At 44.1% G+C, this 21717-nt stretch overlaps 3 protein-coding genes across 3 annotated transcripts; 1 reads left to right on the forward strand and 2 right to left on the reverse strand.

The window, feature by feature from the left end:
• Positions 1 to 410: 410 nt before the first annotated feature.
• Positions 411 to 2634, forward strand: LOC110488644 (free fatty acid receptor 2). The gene has a single exon (XM_021560951.3). The coding sequence runs from the start codon at positions 411 to 413 to the stop codon at positions 1335 to 1337; it is 927 nt and encodes a 308-aa protein (XP_021416626.2). The 3' UTR covers positions 1338 to 2634.
• LOC110488647 (lens fiber membrane intrinsic protein-like) lies at positions 2570 to 11160 on the reverse strand. Its single transcript, XM_036947200.2, has 5 exons — positions 10658 to 11160; positions 8634 to 8845; positions 7905 to 8054; positions 7570 to 7704; positions 2570 to 2845 (listed from the first exon to the last, which is right to left on the reverse strand). Exons 2-5 carry the CDS (start codon positions 8806 to 8808, stop codon positions 2784 to 2786), a joined length of 522 nt encoding a protein of 173 aa, XP_036803095.2. The 5' UTR covers positions 8809 to 8845; positions 10658 to 11160; the 3' UTR covers positions 2570 to 2783.
• On the reverse strand, positions 11105 to 20595 carry LOC149985081 (Schwann cell myelin protein-like). The gene is made up of 10 exons (XM_090215061.1): positions 20515 to 20595; positions 16338 to 16682; positions 15800 to 16094; positions 15464 to 15477; positions 15215 to 15352; positions 14659 to 14776; positions 14143 to 14410; positions 13785 to 14027; positions 11832 to 11961; positions 11105 to 11128 (listed from the first exon to the last, which is right to left on the reverse strand). Exons 1-10 carry the CDS (start codon positions 20593 to 20595, stop codon positions 11105 to 11107), a joined length of 1656 nt encoding a protein of 551 aa, XP_090071187.1.
• Between the last annotated feature and the right edge of the window lie 1122 nt (positions 20596 to 21717).

A 21717-nucleotide genomic window follows, 5' to 3' on the forward strand; every position in this document is an offset into this window, starting at 1 on the left:
AGGTCTGCTTGACTGCTAGATATGCTAGAACATGTAAATAGAACATTCTGCTGTTTTGACCAAAGTAACGACCTTCTTGGGAAGCTTGAATACACATGGCTGAGCTCTCCAATTCCTGATTAAAAATAAATACACATCCACAGCCAGGTAGGTTATGACCATTTGGAATTAAGAATGTGTTATCCTTCTCCCTTTAAGGTTTTCACTGTTGAGCTGCAAGTGTACTGTGAGGAGAATGTAGCTATAAGCAAATTGTGATTCATTCATTGGTAATAAGGAGTTGGCTGAGATATTGTAACAAAAACACATTGATCATTGAAAACAGCTACATTTGTATGATTTTAAAATATGATTATTGGGCACCCTGAATGTGTTATTTTTGGTTTTGTTGACCTTATAGCTTCAGAGCCATGGTGTGGGTGAAAAGTGAGGTGATTCTATCCGTCTACATCATCACCTTCCTGATTGGCCTGCCTGCCAACATCCTGGCACTCTACGCCTTCAGCGTCAAGATCCATAACAAACCCACTCCCACAGACATCCTCCTGCTCAACCTGATTGTGTCCGACCTCCTCTTTCTTCTCTTCCTGCCTCTCAAGATGTACGAGGCGGCCTCCGGCATGCTGTGGAACCTGCCCGAGTTCCTCTGCTCCATCACTTCCTACACCTTCTTCTCCACTATCTACACCAGTTCTCTCCTGTTGATGGCTGTCAGTGTGGTCCGTTACCTGGCGGTGGCCTATCCCATCGCCTACCACCAACTTCACAAACCGTTCTATTCTGTGGTGGCCAGCACAATCATCTGGCTTCTCTCCACCGCCCACTGCAGCATCGTGTTCATCATCCAGCACCATCCGGACCTCTCCCCAAGCAACACCTCCGTCTGCTACGAGGACTTCACCGAACAACAGCTGGCCATCCTCCTCCCGGTGCGTCTGGAGTTCTTCATCATGCTCTGCTTGGTTCCTCTCATAGTTTGCGTCTTCTGCTACCTCCGCTGTATCTGGATCCTGTACACGCTCCCCAGGATCAGCCCGGGCCAGAAGCAGAAGGCCATCGGGATGGCGCTGGGTACTCTGGCCGTCTTCCTTGTGTGTGTCTTTCCCTACAACTTCTCCCATGTGCTGGGTTTTTTCACAGGCTCCAGCGCCTCGTGGAGGTACTACACCCTGCTGCTTAGCGCCTTCAACACTTGCCTGGACCCTATCATCTTCTACTTCTCCTCCTCTGCTTTCCGCATCACTACCAAGATGGCCATCTGCAAGATGCTGGGACTGCGACAGGGTCAGGCTGCAGTCCAAAGGGAAAGCACAATAGCCAATATTGGCCAAGAGTAGAAAATGTAATCACCTTACTCCAAGGTGCCTTTTGGGTAATTTTGTTAAAAATAACTATTCATTTCACCAATTGTTTTAATTCTATCATAAAGAGCAAATGTTCAACTTCATTCAAAAAAACATGTTTTCCCATCTCAAGAGGTTCAATTAAGAAGAATAACTATACAAATTCAAATTAAAGTGACAGGATTGACTGTAATAGGGTTAACAATGTTATCTTAAATCCGCCATAACTCCCTTTGTGACAGGGTGAATGGAAGCATGTTGTGTGCAGCAGCGGGAGGCAATTGCAATGCAAGTTCAACAAAAACATTTCTAGTAACTTGTTGAAAACATTTCTAGCCTATCTATCTATGGGTAACACAGGGTTGATGGGTTATGCTCGACGTGTTTTCCAGCACAAAGCAAATGGCCTAAAAAAGTAGAACCAGCTCACCTGCTTTTACACTATGATATGGCTATATTACCAGATGGTACATTTTTCTTTGGATTCAATCATTTAAAATCTAATAGTTTTACCATATTAAAACGTGAGTTCAGGTCATGTTACAGGGTTAACATAAACCTGAGGGACAAATCTAAATGAATCATTAAATAAGTAGGAATCTTCAGACATTACTTGGACGTAATTAAGTAGATATATTTCGTAGAAGGTGAACAAAGATGACATTGGACATGCCAAATGGGGATTTTCAGAGAGAAACAAATACCTTACTTTAATGAAAACACACTGCTATTAGAATGTGTAAATAAATAAAATAAAAAAAAGTCTTGGCTTAGTTAAAGCATAGATGCATGTGATTCCATTGAAATGACAAAAGGCACTCTATTCGTGGAGAGACCTAGCTATGTGCAGTATATTTCAAGATAATATGTAGTTTGTGTTTTACACATTTCTGTGAACTGTACCTTTCTTGCCAAAGTCATTCATATTTAAATGTTCAAAAGTTTACATTCCATTTACAAAAGTGAGCACTTCATACATGATTCATTTGTTTCATCACAGTAGCTTCTGTTACACTTTTGAATTGCACACTATGTGAAAGCTTGGTTGTTACCCTTTAAAATTATGAATTTGTTTGGTTAGAGTATGTGCTGTGTTACCCATTTTAATTGACACATAATGCTAAATATTTTCTACCTCCATTTGTATTGGCATGAATCAGCTTGTGTTGCAAAGACCTTTCTGTATTCAAGAGTTTCAAGGCTGAATTTAACAAAGAGTATACATGTTTTACTGCTAAAGAGAGTTATAGCTTTATTAAAATGACACGTAAACTGCTCAGGCAGAATCAAACATTTGTATTAATCTTTGGTTCTCAATTTTCCAGTACAGTTTCTATATTTCAGTGATATGTCTATTGGTGTAGGCTTGATTCTTTCATCGAGTTGGAATTGCGGTGCCAAAATGTCCCGATTTTCTTTCCACTGGCTTTCCTCTCTCTTCTAGCGTGCACCCACCACTCTCCTGCATTCATGCATTCTGTAGGCACACATGTAAAATATTCCTGCAAAAGAAAAAATTGTAAATCAACTGTCCAGCATCAATGCTACTTGAGGTCGTTCCCATATAGATAGATAAAGAATAGTGTCTTACCTGCTATCAATGAACACCAGTCTGCATGTTTCATCAATAAAACTAGAACAATTGATGATATTCTGCAGTGTTTGGTTTGACAATTCGACTAGCAATTTTGGATTTCAAATAATTACTTAGGAAATGAGAAGAACATGTGCCATTTGATTCTAGTTCTGCTTATCCATAGAGAACAAAAGAGGGCATACTCCTATATTTGCCATTGATCGCTTCTGTGACAGCATTGGCAGCTCCTACATTTTTTTATTTTTTATTTTTTTTATTTGACTTTTATTTAACCAGGTAGGCCAGTTGAGAACAAGTTCTCATTTACAACTGCGACCTGGCCAAGATAAAGCAAAGCAGTGCGACACAAACAACAGCACAGAATTACACATGGAATAAACAAGCGTACAGTCAAAAACACAATAGAGAAAAAAAGAGTCTATATACAGTGTGTGCAAATGGCTTGAGGAGGTAAGGCAATAAATAAGCCATAGTAGTAAAGGAATTACAATTTAGCATATTAACACTGGAGAGATAGATGAGCAGATGATGAAGAGCAGATGATGAGTGTGCAAGTAGTGAAACTGGTTTGCAAAAGAGCAGAAAAGTAAATGAAAACAATATGGAGATGAGGTAGGTAGATTGGGTGGGCTATTTACAGATGGACTATGTACAGCTGCAGTGATCGGTTAGCTGCTCAGATAGCTGATGTTTAAAGTTAGTGAGGGAAATGTAAGTCTCCAGCGATTTTTGCAATTCGTTCCAGTCACTGGCAGCAGAGAACTGGAAGGAAAGGTGGCCAAAGGAGGTGTTGGCTTTGGGGATGATCAGTGAGATATACCTGCTGGAGCGCGTGCTACGGGTGGGTGTTGTTATCGTGACCAGTGAGCTGAGATAAGGTGGAGCTTTACCTAGCATAGACTTATAGATGACCTGGAGCCAGTGAATCTGGCGATAAATATGTAGCGAGGGCCAACCAACTAGATCATACAGGTCACAGTGGTGGGTGGTATAAGGGGCTTTGGTAACAAAACGGATGTCACTGTGATAGACTGCAACCAGTTTGCTGAGTAGACTATTGGAAGCTATTTTGTAGACAACATCGCCAAAGTCAAGGATCGGTAGGACAGTCAGTTATACGAGGGTAAGTTTGGAGACGTGAGTGAAGGAGACGTTGTTTCGAAATAAAAAGCAGATTCTAGATTTGATTTTGGATTGGAGATGTTTGATATGAGTCTGGAAGGAGAGTTTACAGTCTAGCCAGACACCTAGGTATTTGTAGTTGTCCACGTATTCTAGGTCAGAACCGTCCAGAGTAGTGATGCTAGTCGGGCGGGCGGGTGCGGGCAGCGAACGGTTGAAAAGCATGCATTTGGTGTTACTAGCGTTTAAGAGCAGCCACGGAAGAAGTGTTGTATGGCATTGAAGCTTGTTTGGAGGTTTTTTAACACAGTGTCCAAAGAAGGGTCAGATGTATACAGAATGGTGTCAGCTGCATAGAGGTGGATCAGGGAATCACCCGCAGCAAGAGCGACATTGTTGATGTATACAGAAAAGAGTCGGCCCGAGAATTGAACCCTGCGGTACCCCTGTAGAGACTGCCAAAGGTCCGGACAACAGGCCCTCTGATTTGACACACTAAAGTCTCTCTGCAAAGTAGTTGGTGAACCAGACGAGGCAGTCATTTGAGAAACCAAGGCTATTGAGTCTGCCGATGAGAATGCTGTGATTGACGGAGTCGAAAGCCTTGGCCAGGTCGATGAAGACAGCTGCACAGTACTGTCTTTTATCGATGGCGGATATGATATCGTTTAGTACCTTGAGCGTGGCTGAGGTGCACCCATGACCAGCTCGGAAACCGGATTGCACAGCGGAGAAGGTACGGTGGGATTTGAAATGGTCAGTGATCTGTTTGTTAACTTCTTTGGGCTAAGGGGCAGATCTGACCAAAGTAGGGGGCAAATCTGCCCAAAGTAAACTGCCTGTTACTCAGGCCAAGAAGCTAGGATGTGCATATGTAGCATTGGATAGACAACACTAGTCTAAAATATTGTCTGTGGGTATATTAGAACTGATATGGCAGTTGAAACCCCGAGGACAATCCATCCAGGAATTATTTTTTTGAGGTCAATGGACTTTTCAATGCTTTTCTATGGGAAAGTCTGATAATTAGGACCCAGATTGCAGTTCCCATGGCTTCCACTAGATGTCAACAGCCTTTAGAAATTGTTTCATGCTTGTTTTTTGAAAAATGAAGAAGTATTCGAATTCTTTCAAAGTATCCATCAGAAGGACTCTAGTCTTTTGGCACGCGTGAATGAGTGCGCACTCCTCGTTCTTTTTCTCCGGTATTGAACACTGTATATTCCGTCTTAAATTTGATCGATTATTTACATATTAGGGTACCGGAGGTTGGATTAGAAACATTGTTTGAATTGTTCGGACAAGGTTTTACCTGTAACTGCATTTTGGGCGAGTTGGATCAAGTGGATTTCTGAATCAAACGTGCCAAATAAACTGACATTTTTGGGATATATAGAAGAACTTTATCGAACAAAACAACCATTCATTGTATAACTGGGACCCTTTGGATTGCAAAAAGATGAAGATCTTCAAAGGTAAGTGATTTATTTTATCGCCATTTTTGAGTTGTGACACCTGTGCGTACATATGAATTCATGTTAATGCAGGAAGTGGGTGAGGCGCTGTCCTCAGACGATCAAATGCTATGCTTTCAAAGCCTATTGTAAATCGGACAAAGCGGTTAAATTATCAAGATACTAAGCTAAAGAATGGTGTATAACACTTGTATTTTTCTGAATGTTTAATATTACTACTTTTGTATTTTGAATTTCACGCTCTGAATTTCACCGGACGTTGTCGAGGTGGGACGCTAGCGTCACAATGATCCGAAATAAGTTAACTTGGCTTTCGAAGACTTTAGAAAGGCAGAGCAGGATGTATATAGGTCTATAACAGTTTGGGTCTAAAGTGTCACCCCTTTAAAGAGGGAGATGACCGCGGCAGCTTTCCAATCTTTAGGGATCTCGGACGATATGAAAGAGAGGTTGAACAGACTGGTAATAGGGGTTGCAACAATGGCGGCGGATAATTTTAGAAAGAAAAGGTCCAGATTGTCTAGCCCACCAGGTTTTGCAGCTCAGTCAGAACATCTGCTATCTGGATTTGGGTGAAGGAGAAACTGGGGAGGCTCGGGCAAGTAGCTGCAGGGGGTGCGGCGCTGTTAGCCAGGTTTGGGGTAGAAAGGAGGAACGCATGGTCAGCCGTAGAGAAATGCTTATTGAAAATTTCGATTATCGTGGATTTATCGGTGGTGACCGTGTTTCCTAGCCTCAGTGCAGTGGGCAGCTGGGAGGGGGTGCTCTTGTTCACCATGGACTTTACAGTGTCCCAAAACTTTTTGGAGTTAGAGATACAGGATGCAAATTTCTATTTGAAAAAGCTAGCCTTTGCTGTATTGATTCCTGACTTCCCTGAAAAGTTTCATATCGCGGGGACAATTCGATGCTATTGCAGTCCGCCGCAGGATGTTTTTGTGCTGGTCAAGGGCAGTCAGGTCTGGAGTGAACCAAGGTGTTCTTGAACCAATCTGTTCTTAGTTCTGCATTTTTTTGAAAGGGACATGCTGCCTGCTACTCAGGCCCAGAAGCTAGGATATGCATATTATTAGTATATTTGGATAGAACACACTCTGAAGTTTCTCAAACTGTTTGAATGATGTCTGTGAGTATAACAGAACTTATTTGGCAGGCAGGATCCCGAGGACAAACCATCCAGGAAAACATTTTGAGGTCACTCTTTTCAATGGGTTTTCTATGTGGATCTAGAATTCTAAGGCACTTGCTTGCAGTTCCTATCGCTTCCACTGGATGTCAACAGTCTTTAGAAATTGGTTGATGTGTTTCCTTTTGTGAAATGAAGAAGTAGGGTTGTTCAGAACGAGGGTCGAGTCTAGTGTGCTGTTGTGGTTGGGGAGCATGACCTGAAAGCTCGCTCCCCTTTTTTTTATTCGCTATTGAACGCAGTTTATCCCATCTTAAATTTGATCGATTATTTACGTTTAAAAATACCTAAAGTTGTATTAGGAAAGTTTTTTGATTACAGGTAACTTATTAGATATTTTGTAGTCATGTTGCGCGAGTTGGAACCGGTGTTTTTCTGGATCAAACGCTCCAAATAAATTGACATTTTGGAGATATAACGACAGAATTAATCAAACAAAATGACCATTTGTGATGTTTATGGGACATATTGGAGTGCCAACAGAAGAAGCTCTCCAAAGGTAAGGCATGAATTATATCGTTATTTCTGAGTTTTGTGTCGCACCTGGCGGGATGAAATATGATTGTCTGTGTTTGTTTGATGGGGTGCTGTCCTCAGATAATCGCATGGTTTGCTTTTGCCGTGAAGCCATTTTGAAATCTGACACAGTGGCTGGATTAACAAGAAGCTAAGCTTTATTTTGACATATTGCATGTGTATTTTCAAGAATGTTAAATATTTACAATTCTGTAGTTTGAATTTGGCGCCCTGCACTTTCACTGGATGTTGGTCAGGTGGGACGGTAACGTCCAGACTTTCTGGCAAGTGTGCCCTCTATCCATATGTATGTATTTTTTTCATTTTTACCTGCAAAGAAGGTCATGAGCAGTGCCACCCAGCCCAGTATGTAGGACCAAGAGAAGCGCCAGTCACCGAATCGCTTCCCCAAGAAGTTCACCGTCACTCCAGTGTAGATGGCCATTGCAAGCAGAACAAATAGAGCTGGCGGAGAGTTAATACAGGACAAATTCGGACTCCCAATTTACAGTAGACAGAATTCTAGGTAAAATAGCGGTCGGGTCTGTAAACAGAGACAAAATGATTTGTCCTGGATTCATTTACATTTGTGTATTGAAGCTGTGACTATTTGTGTATTGTGTCTAGCTAGCTCTGTTAGCTTCGCAATGTCCAGTGGGACTCACTGGAGACAAAGAACATGATCCCTGCAGCGAAGGAGCGGTTGAACCTCTCGAAGGCGGAGAAATGGGCGAAGGAGAGAATGCCTGCGATGATGCCGGCGAAGCACGACATGGCCGACAGGATCATGAAGGCACGGGTGGCATTCCAGTAGGCTGAGAGAGAGAGAGAGAGAGAGAGAGAGAGAGAGAGAGAGAGAGAGAGAGAGAGAGAGATAGAGAGAGAGCGAGAGAGAGAGAGAGAGAGAGAGCGAGAGAGAGAGAGAGATAGAGAGAGAGAGAGATAGAGAGAGAGAGAGAGAGAGAGAGAGGAATAAAACAAGAAAAAGAGAGGACAGATACAATTTCAAAGATTAGAGAAAGTCGCAAGCCCACACGCCAGTCTAATGCTCCAAATATAATTTTTCACCTAAACTAGTACCAGCCAATTAGGGACAACGGGTGCATGATTTGCCTCCATAGCTAACTGTAAAGACATGTTGAGTCTAAAAAAAACGTATTGATTCTATTGAGTCTGAGTCTAATGACACATGTTGCTATTTCAGTCATTCAGTCGTCTCCTTCATTTACAGTCCTCCTTGGTAGTCCTGAACATGGGTAGGACAGGCATACAGCATTCACATTAGGAAGTCATTCAACTAAGGGAGTTTCGTCTGACAACTGAGGGACGTCCTAATATGGATGCCGTACAGGCAGTCCCAGTGGTGCTATGGGTCCCCAGTGCGCCCCACTCACCGATGCTGTCTGTCTGCATGTAGCACTTGCCCGACATGCAATACCTCCACAGGCCCTGGTGGGCGAAGCTGCCCGACAGGCGGTACTGCATCCAGTAGTCTGTCGCAGTTGAGACCACCAGCAGGATGTTCCCCACTATGGCGCAGAACAGGCCCCCTCCCATAAAGCTGTGCATCCTGAGTGGCACTGCGACGGTGGCGAGGCTCTACGCACTGCAGCGCACAGCAAGGCAGAGGGACAGGGTCAATGGCACAGTCAATACAGGGAAACATCAAGCACAGGCAACACAGTCAACCATGGGGCACAGGCAACAAAGTCAACCATGGGGCACAGGTAACACAGGCAACCATGGGGCACATGCAACACAGTCAACTATGGGGCACAGGCAACACAGGCAACCATGCGGCACAGGCAACACAGGCAACCATGCGGCACAGGCAACACAGTCAATCATGGGGCACATGCAACACAGTCAACTATGGGGCACAGGCAATAGAGTCAGCTATTGAACAATGCAATATTTTGCGGATGCCTTCAAGGTCCTACTACACAGAGTTGCAGGCAGCCAGGGTTGGGGTGAATTCCATTTTAATTCAGTGAATTCAGGAAGTGAATTGCATGTCCAGAATTACAAATAGCTGCTTATCTTTATCATTATTTTTTTTGAATATAAATAGAACTGACCCCAGTACGGCAGGCCACAATGCCACACATTGTGCCCACACACTAAACACAACACACAGATCTAGACAGACGCATCAATGGTGCACAGAACCAGACAATGCAGGCAGTGCTTCACTCAGCAACAGCGCAGAGACGTGACACACACTCAGCACAAACCAGATGAAGCAACACAGTATCACTTCCTTATTTGCAGGGACACACGTGAACATGTGTCATATTCAATAGCACAGGATGGCAAAGTGTCTCTGTAGTTGCACAGAGACCGTATGGACCCTATTTTGAACTGTACATGGTTCATTTTCTGTATCACTGTCAACACTGTGCAATCCACTTACGCCATCCATTACCCGCATGCATTGTAGAGACGTCAGCTCAGTAACATCAAACACATACAAAATGACACAAACACTCCACAAGCGTGGTTATACTGAAATATGGAAGTGTTACATTTCAAAGTGAGAGTGGAGGAGGGGCAGTGGTGTAAGTATTTACCAGCTCCAAATAAAATGCTTATCTAGAACTAACCAACAACAAATGATGGATATAAAAGCTGGATGGTATTTCCTGAGACAGTGATTCATGACAATCCAGCCAACAGTCATAACACCTCTGGAACACCTGTTTCCAGATGATAAAACGTCCATAGAGGTTCCTTTAGGGTTGAGGAAACGAAGAGCTCACTGTTTTACTCATTGATCTTGCACCCGAGGCGGAACTAGAAAATAAACATTCAGTTCAGGGGTTCAACGCAAAGTGAATGCTATTTGCAACACAGTCAGACCATTCACCAAGGCCCTATGTACTGCAGAGACTAATGGATGCCTCATACTTTTTGCATCCATCTTGGCCATCCAGTCCATGTACGACATGCGCTACATTCAACATGCTTGCATTGAACGTTACTTGAGGTCAAGCGTTGAAGTTAATATCTGTAGAATGCTCAATTGGTTGTGATTGCATTTATTTTAATGCATACTTTGACATAAAATGACAATGATGGAAGAAACATGATTTACTTATTTCGCTTTAGAGACTCAAGCATTATCTCATTCTGATTAGTACTGAATGATTTCAATCTAATTAGCCCTTAACCATTTAATTGCCCTTCAGACCAAGTCTTCCTTAGTCTACGAAAAATATGCTCACATTCAGGAGCTCTGCTATTTTTCTCCATGGAAGGAAGTGTCCCTCTTTGCCCACCTGTGCCCCATATGGCTACAATGTTTTACTCCACACAGATTTACTGTATACGCTTGCTTATTAGTCCAATCAGTCCAAACGGCCCAATCTGGCAACACAACATAACAGCACCAGGAGTAAAGTACCAGGATGCATCTTACCTGAGTTCTTCAGGATAAATAAACCCTCTTAAGTGTCAACCTTTCCGCAGGGAAAGACTGAGAGAGAAAGAGAGAGAGTGCAAGCCTGGAGTGAGCAAAAAGTCAAAGAGGACCCCCTAGGCCGAATTCCAAAAAGTTATCCGCTCCGCTTTTCTGTCTATGGAGGCAAATCCTTTACAACAACCATCAGCGAGAACAAATGCACTTGAGCTGGTGGGCGCAGAGGCACGTGGCTCTTTCCCATTGAGCGACCATGGGGATTGTTGGAGGGGGGATTGGGTTGATAGTATGGGACAGTGGTGGATTGGGGGGGAGGGGGGTGAGGCCGCCACCGGTGTGCCTTGGTCTCCTTTCTGTTGTTGTATCTGGTGTTCTAGAACTGTGAATGTGCAGAGGCTTGCAGTACTGGGGGTGGTCAATGCAACATGCTGAAGCTCACACTTTCTTTCAGTTGGAGGAGGCAACTGTCACCTGGGTATGGCCATGAGAGCAGATACACGCTCAGATACATGCCCACACGCATGGCTTAAATGAACTCCCTCTCTCCATCTCGCTCTCTCACTCACGCAATGACATGCACTCACATGCACATGCTCACAGACACACACAATGTCAACATACATACGCAGTATCATCCTGACATCGCAGCCACTGATGATCACTTTTAATTTATTCAAAATGATCTGTTGCCAAGTAATTACAATATTATTATTTACACAGAATTTCCATGCATGCATATTAGATAACTTGCAGTCAGACAAATTGGTTTGATCAGTCAATAAGGAGCTTAATTAAGTATTAACATTCATGCCCAGAATTCAAGGATAAAAAAATTGTATGGTAAATAAATACACCAGTGAACTGTACCAACGCAGAGGGTGAAACAGAACTGATTGTGCGTCTGTCTCTCAGTTATTTAGCTCCAGGCCTCATAGACCAAATCCAGTGAACAAGGGGCATCTGGGCTGCCTAAACAAACACAGGAAATGATTCTATGATGATCATTCAAAGATGTTCTCGAGTCCAGTTCTCACTGACCTCTTGTTCTAATAAACATATTTCCATATCTATTGGTCTGTGTGCTAGTGTGTTTTTTATTATCTCCCATCTCCAATATTATCCTCCCAGCTTTATACAAAGGAGGAGACAGCCATTTTGAACATTTTGAACACACATTATAGGGGGAGTCCTCTTCTGACACCATCAGAGTGAGTGTGTTACCTGGGCAGTCAGCAGGCTCATGGTGTATCACCTGCAGTGCCCCCTTCAGTTCAACCTCCTCCAGTGCAACGCGGCAATCTCTTCTGTGATGGGAAGACCACAGTTATTAGATGACATCGCTGACATTATAGTTTAATGTGTAGTGCAGTCCAAAACGTGATTTTCCTATGTTTAATATATATATATTTCCACACTATTCGATTGGAATAATAGTGTTAAAATTATGATAATGTCCTTTTAGTGTCCTGAGTGGCTCAGTTGGTAAAGTATGGCGTATGCAACGCCAGGGTTGTGGGTTCGATGCTCACGGGGGACCAGTACGAAAATGTATGCACTCACTACTTTAAAATCGCTCTGGATAAGAGAATCTGTGACATGACTCAAATGTAAATGTTATCACACTCTGATCTCTTTCACCTGTCTTTGTGATTGTCCCCACTCCAGGTGTCACCCATTATCCCGTGTATTTATGTCTGTTGCCAGTTCATCTTGTTTGTCAAGCCAACCAGCGTTTTTGTATCAGCTCCTGTTTATCCCCAGTCTCTCTTTTCTCGTCCACCCGCCTGACCCGTCTGCTGACCCTGCCTGCCGTCCTATACCTTTGCCCCACCTCTGGATTACCGACCCTGAGCCTGCTTGCCGTTCTGTACATTTTCCTCTGTTGCTGTAATAAACATTGTTACTTCGACACAGTCTGCACCTGGGTCTTACCTTGATACCTGATAAATGTGTATAAGTGTGTAAGCTGTGTATAAGTGTATAGTGTATAAGCTGTTTGAAAAACTGGTAGTGCTGCTGTCCTTGGACCACAACGGCTTGATCCCCCGTTCCACCAATCACTCTCTCGCCTGCATCCCCAATAAACACTACCATCTCATATTCTGATATGCAACTGTCAATAAAATGTCAAAATACCCTAAATAAAGTATTTCAGGGAAACACATGACATGGACTAACCAGGTGAGATCTAGGATCCCTTATCGATGTCGCTTGTTAAATCCACTTCAATCAGGGGGAGATGAAGGGGAGGAGACAGGTTAAATAAGGATTTTTAAGCCTTGAGACAATTGAGACATGGACTGTGTATGTGTACCATTCAGAGGGTGAATGGGCAAGACAAAATATTGAAGTGACTTTGAACGGGATATGGTAGTATATTGTGTCAAGAACTGCAACGCTGCTGGGTTTTTCACGCTCAACAGTTTCCCGTGTGAATCAAAAATGGTCCACCACCCAAAGGACATCCAGCCAACTTGACTCAACTAAGGGAAGCATTGGAGTCAACATGCGCCAGCATCCCTGTGGAACGCTGTCGACACCTTGTAGAGTCCATGCCCCGACCAATTAAGGCTGTTCTGAGGGCAATGCTTGGTATACTCAGTGTGGGTGTGCAATATTGGTTATGAAGTCGGAAGTGTTTATAAGATCAGTAACTTATGGTGTTTTATCATCGTGCTCACCTCTTGGTGGAGTAAAATCTCCAAAATAAAATGGAGGCAAAGGAGAGCACCAGCAACAGGGCTTCCCCAACTCCTACATAGAACAGGGACTGCTGGGCAGACGTTTCACCTGCTATTGAAAAATCCACAAAGGGATCATCAGTCTTACTACTTGGAGCTTTCCAACGTTCTACATTCACATGAAATATCGTCTGGATTCATTCAAGCTCCAAAGGTACATTAGGGCAAGCCAGACGCTACAGTAGCAATACGATACGATAACACTCCAGCTGCATTTTCACTCTTTGAATTTATCTGACTCTCTTCACTACGTTGTAGTGAATGTGGTATAGCTTCTGCTTGATAAAGATGGCACATTTCACTATAAATTCTGTCCTTTAGGTATTGATTTCTTTAACATTTTGCCAATGACCCTATGTCCTTCACTCAGATAAGGCCAAACTTACCCTGAAGGCTCATTGGTTGAATTGCAGAGGACATCACCCATGTCATCACCCTTGGGCCCAATGAGAATGGACCTCAGGATCCTCCAGTTGAGCAGGTCAGTGATGTTGTGAGTCTGATTGTCCTGGATGCTCCATGGTGTCCAAATAATCTTCGCCACAGGGTGAGAGTCCACCACACAGGCACACCTCACCTCCCCATCATTCACAGGACAGAAGGAGATGGGAGGTATACAGCCGGAGCATCTAAAAGAGAGGAAGAGAAATGGAAAGAGAGAAAATGACAAAACGACTGTGGCAAACGTCCATATATAACATGGTTTATAAGATGGTTACAGAAACGTCTATTGCATAATGATACATACCCTCAATGTTCACAGGCGTGGCGTCTGAACTCCACTCTCCCATCTCGTTCAGAGCAGAACAGCGGAACTGCCCCATGTCTCTGGTCACAGAGAGACTCACACTCCCAGAATCCTCTCTAAGCAGGACTGACTGCTCCCCGAACACACGGTACCACCTGTAGGAGCTGACTGGGAGGTAACCGTGACCCAGACAGGACAGAGTGACCTTTTCTCCCACCAGAGGCCGGGCTGGGAGCAGGCTGATGGACACATTGGTGGGTGGTGCTGATGAAGACAAAACATTTAGGAGAATACAGGCATGTTAAAAATGTATCCAATAGCTCTCACAGTGACATAATCATTCAAGTACATTTATGTTGAGTAGAAAAGGTGTTGTGGAAAGCATAAATGTCACAAATGAGTGTACAGTCTCTAATTTCTTTAATTGAACATAATTCATACAACATATTCAATTAATAATGACCATTACAAAAGGAGACCCTCATCTACCACCGAGGACATTTTCATCACACCTTTCACAAATACACTCAGGAGAAGCTTATCATGGACATGTGTGTTGTTGACCAGACAGGTGAGAGACACATTTTCATAGGTGCACTCTGCAGCCCAGATATCCATCACCATATGGTTCTGGGGGGAGGTGGTTCAGTCAGAGCCAGGAAACAGGGGTCATCCATCCACCATCCACAGCACTGTGGCCCTTGGTCAAGCCCAGGCCTGAAACCTGCAGATGACTTGGCCAGTGTGGTAGGAGAAGCTGGAGTTTGCCAATATAGATGGTTTGTCTGGAGAATGAAAATACGTTCAGTGTTAATTCCATTAACTATGAATAAAAGTTCACATTTAGGCCTACTTCATATTAAACTAAATCTCACAGTCCATATTTTGGCAGTAGTAGTCAATGCGCTCCCCTCCATGGTCTGCATTTTGTAGTGGTGGAATAATTCTGGACAAACACATTTTCTCTTTTTAATACATTTTTTTCCATTGGAATAGATTTGATTTCAAGACACTAAATCCACATATCCATTCAGTAAACCTCAGATCAACCTAAAACTCACATTATGCCGTGACCACAAAACTAGAGGAGGGCTTGGACCTCCCCAGAGGGTTGTTAGCTGTGCAGTAGAAAGCATTCTCGTCTGGGGGCAGGTCTGTGACCGCAGCGGCCTCTGTGCTGTGGTTCATTGGCATGACCAGGCCAATCTCTCAGAAAGTACCACAGGTAGGAGCTGGCAGGGGTGTTGGCATCACTCACACAGGACAGGGACAGGTTAGTGCCAACCTGGACCACAATGCTTCCCCTGAGACACTCACAGACCTGGGGGCATCTGAAAGAGAAGAGGGACAAAGGAGAGATGAGCCTTTAAATGGAGTTCATCATTCGTTATTGATGGGGGAATTGCTCCTAATTTTCAAATCGGATGTTCCTATATCCCAAGTTGTATCACAGAATGCTCCCAGCCTAAAAAGCAAAGCTCCTACTGCAATACTGCAACATCTGTTGTGCAGATCTAGAACCTCACTCAAAGACCTTTGAAAATACGTTCAGTGTTAATTCCATTAACTATGAATAAAAGTTCTGAGGTACACAGTGAATAGAAACAAATTGAACAGTAAGAGTAGAGTAGAGTGACTCTAGCTGAAACTCACAGCTCACGTCGAGCACCACCTGCCCTGCAGCTGTCTGTTCTCCTGGATGTGTCACGTTACACGCCACCACTTTCTCATGATCCTCTGCTCGGGCCACAAATGAGATGGTGGAAAGGTCACGCAATCGACCTTGTATCTCCTCGGTGTGGTACCCCTGGACCACCTCCCTCTGGTCCCCGAAAGAGAGGAAGGGAGGGGAGGAGGGGCAGGTGTGGGGGACAGTACAGGAAACAGTGATGTTGCCCCCCCTCCTTCTGCCATTCACTGAGTGACAGCTGTGGCCTTGGTGCTGTATCTGGAAATAACAAGAGACACTAAGTCTAAGACACTAACTATGGGTTCACTCATTGGGTTATCGGTCATTCCTCGCAGAAGTCTGCTAACATCTACATAATGTAACCAACAAAAACTACATTAAGACACATTTTCTTTTGGATTCATGTTATCATATTTGGTTAATTTAAAAAATCTCAATCCATCTTCAGGAGCCCTTTTGTCGGGTAATGCATAATTCATTACCTGGAACCTCCAGTGTCACCCTCCACTGAAAGAATGCAAAGACAGACTTGTGGACCTCATCCACCCAGGGGAAAATGTCCTCTCCGTTATGTTCTAATATCATTCCATTGATCATCAGGCAGCAGTCTCCATCAGAGGCCCTTCCCACCAGTTCAGTTCTACCACTGTAGTGCTCTATGATATCCGCTGGTTTGGTGCGGCTGAAGACGACTGGGTATTTACCAGGCAGCTTGGAATGCTGGTACCAGGTGACATTAGTGGGGTTGTAAGAGTTGGGGTGTGTGAAGGAACAGGGGATGAGGATACAAGACCCAGTCAGGCCAGATATCTGATTAGGAATGGTCACGGTCCACTCCTCGGGCCACTACCAACACACACCACAACATTGGACAGAAAGAGAGAGGGTGAAAAGAAATGAGAGAAAGACAGACATTTGATGAGTATTGTTTGATAGCTGAATGCTGTCATATATGGCAAAATAATAAAACAATTAACAGCATTTAATTTGTGGGCTCAAATGTATCAGAAATGTGTATTGATATTGAGAATATAAAGATCCAATGTACATTTATCTTGGAAACAGAAGACAATACATTGTCTTATCTGCCAGATTCATTGTTCATTGTTGAATCTAGGAAGCTCTTTTCAAAGAGCAGAGGATAGAAATGGATTTGAAAGTGGTTGTCAGAGATGACCATGTTTATATGTACAAGGGGCACAACCATAAGTAACCCTTAAAGACACTAAAATAGGCCCGTCTTTAAAACCAGAACAGAGTGGTTATATGAACTGTAATAATCCCCCAAGTTATGAAACTTGTAAATTGGTGGAAAAAGGAATTTCTTAAAATATCAACTGTCATGGGTTGCTTAAAAAGTGTTGAAAAAAACTGGATATTGTGTAACTGACTGAACGGCATTGCAATCACATCGGACTGAACGCACAAAACATTAATAACACCTTCCTAATATTGAGTTGCACCCCTTTTTCCCTCAGAACAGCCTCAATTCGTCGGCGCATGGACTCTCCGAGGTATCGAATGCGTTCCACAGGGATGAAGCTGGAATGCGTTCCACAGGGATGAAACTGAAATGCGTTCCACAGGGATGAGATTGGAATGCGTTCCACAGGGATGAAACTGAAATGCGTTCCACAGGGATGAGATTGGAATGCTTTCCACAGGGATGAAACTGTAATGCGTTCCACAGGGATGAAACTGGAATGCGTTCCACAGGGATGAAATTGGAATGCTTTCCACAGGGATGAAACTGGAATGCGTTCCACAGAGATGAAACTGGAATGCGTTCCACAGAGATGAAACTGGAATGCGTCGTTCCACAGGGATGAAATTGGAATGCTTTCCACAGGGATGAAACTGGAATGCGTCGTTCCACAGGGATGAAACCGGAATGCGTTCCACAGAAATGAAACTGGAATGCGTTCCACAGGGATGAAACTGGAATGCGTCGTTCCACAGGGATGAAACTGGAATGTGTTCCACAGGGATGAAACTAGAATGCGTTCCACAGGGATGAAACTAGAATGCGTCATTCCACAGGGATGAAACTAGAATGCGTTCCACAGGGATGAAACTGGAATGCGTTCCACAGAGATGAAACTGGAATGCGTTCCACAGGGATGAAACTGGAATGTGTTCCAAAGGGATGAAACTGTAATGGGTTCCACAGGGATGAAATTGGAATGCTTTCCACAGGGATGAAACTGTAATGGGTTCCACAGGGATGAAACTGGAATGCGTTCCACAGGGATGAAACTGGAATGCGTTCCACAGGGATGAAACTGGAATGCGTCATTCCACAGGGATGAAACTGGAATGCGTTCCACAGGGATGAAACTGGAATGCGTTCCACAGAGATGAAACTGGAATGCGTTCCACAGGGATGAAACTGGAATGTGTTCCACAAGGATGAAACTGGAATGCGTTCCACAGGGATGAAGCTGGAATGCGTTCCACAGGGATGAAACTGGAATGCGTTCCACAGGGATGAAATTGGAATGCTTTCCACAGGGATGAAACTGTAATGGGTTCCACAGGGATGAAACTGTAATGCGTTCCACAGGGATGAAACTGGAATGTGTTCCACAGGGATGAAGCTGGAATGCTTTCCACAGGGATGAAACTGGAATGCGTTCCACAGGGATGAAACTGGAATGCGTTCCACAGGGATGAAACTGGAATGCGTCGTTCCACAGGGATGAAACTGGAATGTGTTCCACAGGGATGAAACTGGAATGCGTTCCACAGGGATGAAACTGGAATGCGTCGTTCCACAGGGATGAAACTGGAATGCGTTCCACAGAGATGAAACTGGAATGCGTTCCACAGGGATGAAACTGGAATGTGTTCCACAAGGATGAAACTGGAATGGGTTCCACAGGGATGAAACTGGAATGCGTTCCACAGGGATGAAACTGGAATGCATTCCACAGGGATGAAACTGGAATGCGTCGTTCCGCAGGGATGAAACTGGAATGCGTTCCACAGGGATGAAACTGGAATGCGTCGTTCCACAGGGATGAAACTGGAATGCGTCGTTCCACAGGGATGAAACTGGAATGCGTTCCACAGGGATGAAACTGAAATGCGTTCCACAGGGATGAAACTGAAATGAGTTCCACAGGGATGAAACTGGAATGTGTTCCACAGGGATGAAACTGGAATGCGTTCCACAGGGATGAAGCTGGAATGCTTTCCACAGGGATGAAACTGGAAAGCGTTCCACAGGGATGAAACTATAATGCGTTCCACAGGGATGAAACTGAAATGCGTTCCACAGGGATGAAACTGGAATGCGTCGTTCCACAGGGATGAAACTGGAATGCGTTCCACAGGGATGAAACTGGAATGCGTCGTTCCACAGGGATGAAACTGGAATGCGTCGTTCCACAGGGATGAAATTGGAATGCTTTCCACAGGGATGAAACTGAAATGCGTTCCACAGGGATGAAATTGGAATGCTTTCCACAGGGATGAAACTGGAATGCGTTCCACAGGGATGAAACTGGAATGCGTTCCACAGGGATGAAACTGGAATGCGTCGTTCCACAGGGATGAAACTGGAATGCGTTCCACAGGGATGAAACTGGAATGCGTTCCACAGGGATGAAACTGGAATGCGTCGTTCCACAGGGATGAAACTGGAATGCGTCGTTCCACAGGGATGAAATTGGAATGCTTTCCACAGGGATGAAACTGAAATGCGTTCCACAGGGATGAAACTGGAATGCGTTCCACAGGGATGAAACTGGAATGCGTTCCACAGGGATGAAATTGGAATGCTTTCCACAGGGATGAAACTGGAATGCGTCGTTCCACAGGGATGAAACTGGAATGCGTTCCACAGGGATGAAACTGGAATGCGTTCCACAGGGATGAAACTGGAATGCGTTGTTCCGCAGGGATGAAACTGGAATGCGTTCCACAGGGATGAAACTGAAATGCGTCGTTCCACAGGGATGAAACTGTAATGCGTTCCACAGGGATGAAACTGGAATGCGTTCCACAGGGATGAAACTGGAATGCGTTCCACAGGGATGAAACTGGGATGCGTTCCACAGGGATGAAACTGGAATGCGTTCCACAGGGATGAAACTGGAATGCGTTCCACAGGGATGAAACTGGAATGCGTTCCACAGGAATGAAGCTGGAATGCGTTCCAAAGGGATGAAACTGGAAGTAGGGATGAGTTGAAAGTAGTACAGAAGGAAATTAAAGGTCTGATCAGGAAAGGCAAACATGAAACTGAAGCTAGAACGCAAGCTGCAAGCGAACAACATTGAGGATGTCTGGGATGGTATTAAGAAGGCTACAGACTACAGCACCAGGGGACAACTACAGAGTGATGAGGGAAGGGACAGAGCCACAGAGTTTAACCAGTTTAGTTTTTTTTACCAGATTTGATGAGTATGATTTCTCAGCAGAGCAACAGCAGATAGGGGGGGGGGGGGGGGGGGGGGGTGCTGGATTCTGATCTGGGAAGCACTGAGCTCATGAGCATCTTGGAGGATCAAGTGGTGAGGCAGTTGAAGAGGATCAATCCCAGTAAGTTAGCAGGGTCTGATGGGGTTAAAACCAGAATACTCAAGGTATGTTCTAATCAACTAGCTTTCATACTGCAATATATTTTCAACCTGTCCTTAATAGTATCAGATATTCCTACTAAATGGAGAACAACCTGCATGGTGCCCATCTCAAAGAAATCAGGAGGGACTGCAAAGGAGTCATTTAGACCAGTGGCTTTGACATCACAGGTCATGAAAACCGGTTTTTAATATCCTTAAAAAAGGTGACTTCTCCCGTACATATACATATCCAATCTGATACTGCCTGGTTCGGTCTTACAAACTGTCGTCAATTGGTCAGGTAGTTCACAATCCATTTGATTGTATGTGGATTTACATGAATGTCCTTTAGCTTTTGGGCCAGCAGGTGGGGTTGTATGGTATTGAAAGCACTTGAGAAGTGGAAGAACATTGTTCTCGCCACACAGCCGGGCTTCTCCAGACCGAGCAGAGCATCGTCAACACCAGTTTTTGGGCGGTGGTCAAATTGCAAAGGTTCCAGATAGGCTTCCGCCTGAACTCTTTATGTTTACTCTTTACACAAATGACTTCACACACAACAACGAACTGAGCCACTTACCGAAATTCTCTGATGACTTTGCTATAGTAAACTGTGTCATGTGGGGGACGATGCTCATCATAGGGATATAACGGAGTCCTTTGTAAAATGGTGTGAGGCCAAGGAGCCATGGTAGATTTTTAGGAAAAAAGAAAGATGTTTTGAATCCCATTTCTATTAATTGTGAAGAGATTGGCCATGTTGACTCTTTTAAATACTTGGGTGTAATAGTGGACAACAAACTGAACTGGAAGGAGAATCCTCAGTGTCTATTAAATCTTTTGAATTATGTGACAAAATGCGTCATATGTTCTATAGCAGTGTGGTGGCGAGTGTAGTGACCCATCCCATTGTTTGCTGAAAAGGGAATTTAGCTAAGGAAGACTTAAACAATCTTGACAAAATAATTAACAAAGCCAGTGCTACAATTGGCTGCAGCCTGGAATTGATGCAGGACATGTTCATAAAAAGTCACTCCACAGCACTCTGATGACCCACACCCACTCCACAGCACTCTGATGACCCACACCCACTCCACAACACTCTGATGACCCACACCCACTCCACAGCGCTCTGATGACACACACCCACTCCACAGCACTCTGATGACACACACCGACTCCATAGCACTCTATTCCTACACAGGACCAGCTTGAGTAGCAGGTTCATCCTGCCCAGATGTTCCAGAGGTTAAGACGGTCATGAGGCTTTTTAACGAGTGTCATGGAATAACTTGTTTATGCAGTCTTTCTATTGG

The sequence above is a fragment of the Oncorhynchus mykiss genome, chromosome 2, assembly GCF_057628025.1.
Source record: "Oncorhynchus mykiss isolate SJ-2025 chromosome 2, ASM5762802v1, whole genome shotgun sequence".
NCBI classification, from domain to species: domain Eukaryota; kingdom Metazoa; phylum Chordata; class Actinopteri; order Salmoniformes; family Salmonidae; genus Oncorhynchus; species Oncorhynchus mykiss.